General features: G+C 42.5%; 1 protein-coding gene across 1 annotated transcript; it reads right to left on the bottom strand.

Moving 5' to 3' along the window:
• Window positions 1-251: 251 nt before the first annotated feature.
• LOC112254411 (actin-related protein 2/3 complex subunit 4) lies at window positions 252-2,785 on the bottom strand. The gene is made up of 6 exons (XM_024426980.2): window positions 2,646-2,785; window positions 2,085-2,203; window positions 1,893-2,004; window positions 1,226-1,321; window positions 952-1,122; window positions 252-834 (listed from the first exon to the last, which is right to left on the bottom strand). The coding sequence occupies exons 1-6, from the start codon at window positions 2,697-2,699 to the stop codon at window positions 829-831; spliced, it is 558 nt and encodes a 185-aa protein (XP_024282748.1). The 5' UTR covers window positions 2,700-2,785; the 3' UTR covers window positions 252-828.
• Between the last annotated feature and the right edge of the window lie 1,574 nt (window positions 2,786-4,359).

The raw sequence follows: 4,359 nt of genomic DNA on the forward strand, positions 1-4,359 counted from the left end.
AAGATCTGACTCACTCATACTAGGGCCAGCAAACACATTCACTTCCCCTGTCTCACAACTGAAATAACACAGAGTCCTTTACGAACAGAAACAGCTGATCTTAGCAGAGACTAGTCTCAACCAACACAGCTAGTGCCACAGAAATAGACAACGTGCATATCAAAATGGTATGCACACTCAACCGCATGACTGAGGATGTGGACAAAAAGGAGAGAATTTATGAGAAACACACAAGCACCATTACTCAAAAGTACAAACAAGCTGTCATGAGTTTTATTTGATTATATCATTCATCATTACGTATCGTATGACAGCTTAATAAATCTGTGATGAGTCTTGTACTAAAATGTAACCATACATCTTGTTTTTCCTCTCTCCATGATGAGCGTACTGAACAGGTTAATATTTTGTAACAAAAAGGAGAAAAAGAAAAAAACAAGTGTACATAAAGAATGTATAAAAACAATACAGCCTGTTTCAGTTGCAACACATTCTCATTGTCCCCGTCATGAATATCCACCTGGTTAATACTTAAGGACCCGCCTTGGTTTTGAGATTTGCTCTAAGAGGCAGAAAATGAAACATTTAATTATATACAGTCATCAATATTTATGATTACAGTACATACTTGGGAGACGCAGTTGGGTGCCACACACCCACACTGGATTGGTCACTTTTCTATAGTCTTCGCCATGGATTGGTTGTTCACTCACAGTACGCGTCACCACCCTCTTCCTGCTATCGGGCCCTTGAGCCTGCCCTTTCTCTCACAGATCCATGGTCATGGCCAAGTCATGTGATAAGTGAGAGGGATGCGATGACACCGCCTCAGAACTGCAACAGAAGCCATTGACAAACAATTGTTTCATTATTCCCAGTGATTTGACCACATTTCTATAAATGCATTAGAATCTAGATTTTTTTCTTCTTCTAAAAACATTGCGGTCTTACATTCTTGAGGAACTCCTCCGCAACGATACGGGCACGGGCATTGACAGACAGCTTCATCTCACTGATCTCCTTGTCAATCTCCTCCATGAAGGTAATGACGAAGTCCACTAGCTTGTGCTTGTACATCTGCTCCGTGTGGAAGTTGGTGATGAGGAAACTAATGTCATAGCCCTAGATGACAGGATGGAGAGATTGAGGAAGAGAGGTCTTACAACATCTGAAGCAAACCTAACACCAACTGGATCGTGACCGGTTGTCTTGACTCCGCTCTCACCTCAACGGATTTCCTCCTGAGAATGAAGAAGTTCTCTGCTCTCATCATCATGAAGCGCATGAACTTGTGGCACAGGATCTTCTCAATCTCATCAGCCTGATGGAGCCAGAGCACCAGTAAGCATTTCCCTTGAACACACTTTTTTATTAATTGGCAGACAAAGGAGTTTAAAACATTCCTAATATTGAGTTTCCCCCCAGAACAGCCTCAATTTGTTGGGGCATGGACTCTACAAGGTGTCAAAAGCATTCCACATGGATGCTGGCCCATGTTGACTCCAATGTTTCCCACAGTTGTGTCAAGTCTTGATTTACACAGGAAACTGTTGTGTGAAAAACACAGTGTTGCAGTTCTTGACACAAACTGGTGCGCCTGGCACCTACCACCATACCCCGTTCAAAGGCATTTCAATATTTTGTATAACCTGTCTCCTCCCCTTCATCTACACTGATTGAAGTGGATTGAACAAGTAACATCAATAAGTGATCACAGCTTTCATCTGGATTTACCTGGTCAGTCTGTCATGGAAAGAGCAGGTGTTCTTAAAGTTGTTGTTTTTGTGTGTGTTTTTTACACTCAGTGTATGAGAAAGACTCTACTTAACACACAACATCAAGATAATGGAAAGGTGACATTGAAAGCGAGAAGGAGGGTCATAACCCCTGACCTGCTTCACAGCAATGCTGACTCGCACAGAGTTGATGGAGCCCTCGATTAGGACCTTCTCCTTGTCATTGCGGCTGATTACCACAGGCTGTAGTAAGAGCTCTTTACTACTCCTGGAATGACAAAAGACAGTGTGTCACAAATAACACTAATGATATCATTATGAGAAGAGAGCACGAGAGAGCTCACTCACCTGACCTCCACCTCTGGCTTGTTGTGGCGCTCCACCACCTGAGAGGAGAAGTTCTCCAGGCAGAGGGCGGCCTGCAGTGTGGCACGCACAGCATTCAGGTATGGGCGTAGTGTCGCTGTCTGAGGGAGGGGGTGACGACATTAACTTTGAAACACTACTATTACAGATCAATGATTACGACAATCCCCCCATTCTCAGGACACACAACTGAGACTTTACCTTTACGTCTCAGACAGACTGCTGTCCAGACCTCTAAAGAGTAAGTACCATGTTACTACAAGCATATTTAGCCTCCTTGTTCTTCTGCATAGTATTGAACAACCAATGAATGTTGTGGTGGTGTCAGCGCGTTCTAGATGTAATATAATCAAAGGGATCGGATCAGACAAGTATACAAGTCCAACTGGTTTGATAACAGCTTTGATCCAGATTTTTTTTTAGAGCGCACCGTCCCGCCCACATTAATCTGCAACTATCAAACCACCAGAATAAAGATACTGTTTTAACCTAGGAATTTGAAAACAGAGATTTGCATCGGTATTTATGATTAAAGTTACTCACCATTTCTCTGTTGTTCTGGGTTTGAAGGCGGAAGTTATAGTGCCACGCCTGCATCCAACATCTCTTCCGCAAATTTTACACTTCTTATATCACAACGAACAGAGCCAGAGAAGAAGAGGCAAAGCGAGAGGGTCGACTCCGCCCAAAATCTGTCTGCGCAGATTAAGCAGAGTTTTTTTTAAATATGTGAGGCTTATTTGATCGAATAAAAGTTTCATAATGCTTAGGTTGTTAAGAGTTTTTTAAATATGTTTTCTACAAAAGATCATTGGCTAGCTAGAATGTTCCCACTTTATCTGGCCTCTTCACACCTTCCTAGCCAGCAGATCAGACCCGCATGCTTACAGCTGCACTAGGATCAGACAGCATTTCTGTGTAATTATTAAGACAACGGAGCAGGCAAGAGATACGCAGTGGTGGAAAAAGTACTTGAGTAAAAGTAAAGATACCTTCATAGAAAAGTCCCCCAGAAAAATACTACTTGAATAAAAGTCTAAAAGTAGAATATCAAAAGTAAAAGTATATATAATTTCAAATTGTTTATAATAAGATGATCAGATGGCACAATTTTATATATTTGTATAACTTCCACCTTTTTTATTTAAAACGTTCCTGTCCTGCTAAGCATTGAAAATGTAACAAGTACTTGTGGATGCCAGGGAAAATGCATGGAGTAAAAAGTACATTATTTCTTTAGGAATGCAGTGAAGTAAAATTAAAAGTCATCAAAAATGTAAATATTAAAGTAAAGTACAGATACCTAAAATAAATCAAAATGTATTTATCACATACGCAGAATTCAACAAGTGTAGACTTTACCGTGAAATGCTTACTTACAAGCCCTTTCCCAACAATTCAGAGTTAAAAAGTAAGAAAATAGTAACTCAATAGATAACAGTAAGGGATGGATCAAAGATGAGGGGTGGCATCAGGCACACATCATTTTATAGCCTAATAAGCAACTAATTCTAAAACAGGCTATTTAGAGTGGTCTCAGTCAAATGATCCATAGCCTATAGGCTAGAAAGTCTTGACCTGCTCCACAACAGCCCAGTCCATGTGGATGGAGGTGTGCTCAGCCCTCCGTTTCCTGTAGTCCACAATCAACTCCTTTGTCTTGCTGATGTTGAGGGAAGGGTTGTTGTCCTCCCTGTAGGCTGTCTCATCTTTGTCGGTGATCAGGCCTACCAACGTCGTGTCGTCTGCAAACTTAATGATGGTGTTGAAGTTGTGCGCTGCCACGCAGTCGTGGGTGAACAAGGAGTATAGGAGGGGACTAAGCACACCCCCCTGAGGGGACCCATGTTGGGGGTCAGCATGACAGATGTAGTGTTGCCTACACTCACCACCTGGGGGCGGCCCATCAGGAAGTCCAGGACCAGATGCAGGGGAGATGTTGAATCCCAGGGTCCTTAGCTTAGTGATGAGCTTGGAGGGCACAATAGTGTTGAACACTGAGCTGTAGTCAATAAATAGCATTGTCATGTAGGTGTTCCTTTTGTCCAGGTGGGAAAGGGCAGTGTGGAGTGCAATAGAGATAGTTTCATCTGTGGATCTGTTAGGGAGGTATTTTAACTGGAGTGGGCCATGGGTGTCTGGGATGATGGTGTTGATGTGAGCCATGGACAGCCTTTCAAAGCATTTCATGACTATTGTCACGCCTGCTCCCTCCCTCCGGTGCTCGACGTTGACGGTTTACTAACCACCGATCCTG

This window comes from Oncorhynchus tshawytscha, linkage group LG07, assembly GCF_018296145.1.
Source record: "Oncorhynchus tshawytscha isolate Ot180627B linkage group LG07, Otsh_v2.0, whole genome shotgun sequence".
In the NCBI taxonomy this organism is placed as follows: Eukaryota; Metazoa; Chordata; class Actinopteri; order Salmoniformes; family Salmonidae; genus Oncorhynchus; species Oncorhynchus tshawytscha.

Coding starts and splice junctions, on each gene's coding strand:
- LOC112254411 (XM_024426980.2), bottom strand. CDS start 2,699: ATGCAGGCGTGGCACTATAACTTCCGCCTTCAAACCCAGAACAACAGA. Junction 2,005..2,084: donor AAGCCAGAGGTGGAGGTCAG/GTGAGTGAGCTC, acceptor TTGTCATTCCAG/GAGTAGTAAAGAGCTCTTAC. Junction 1,123..1,225: donor TCAGGAGGAAATCCGTTGAG/GTGAGAGCGGAG, acceptor CCTGTCATCTAG/GGCTATGACATTAGTTTCCT.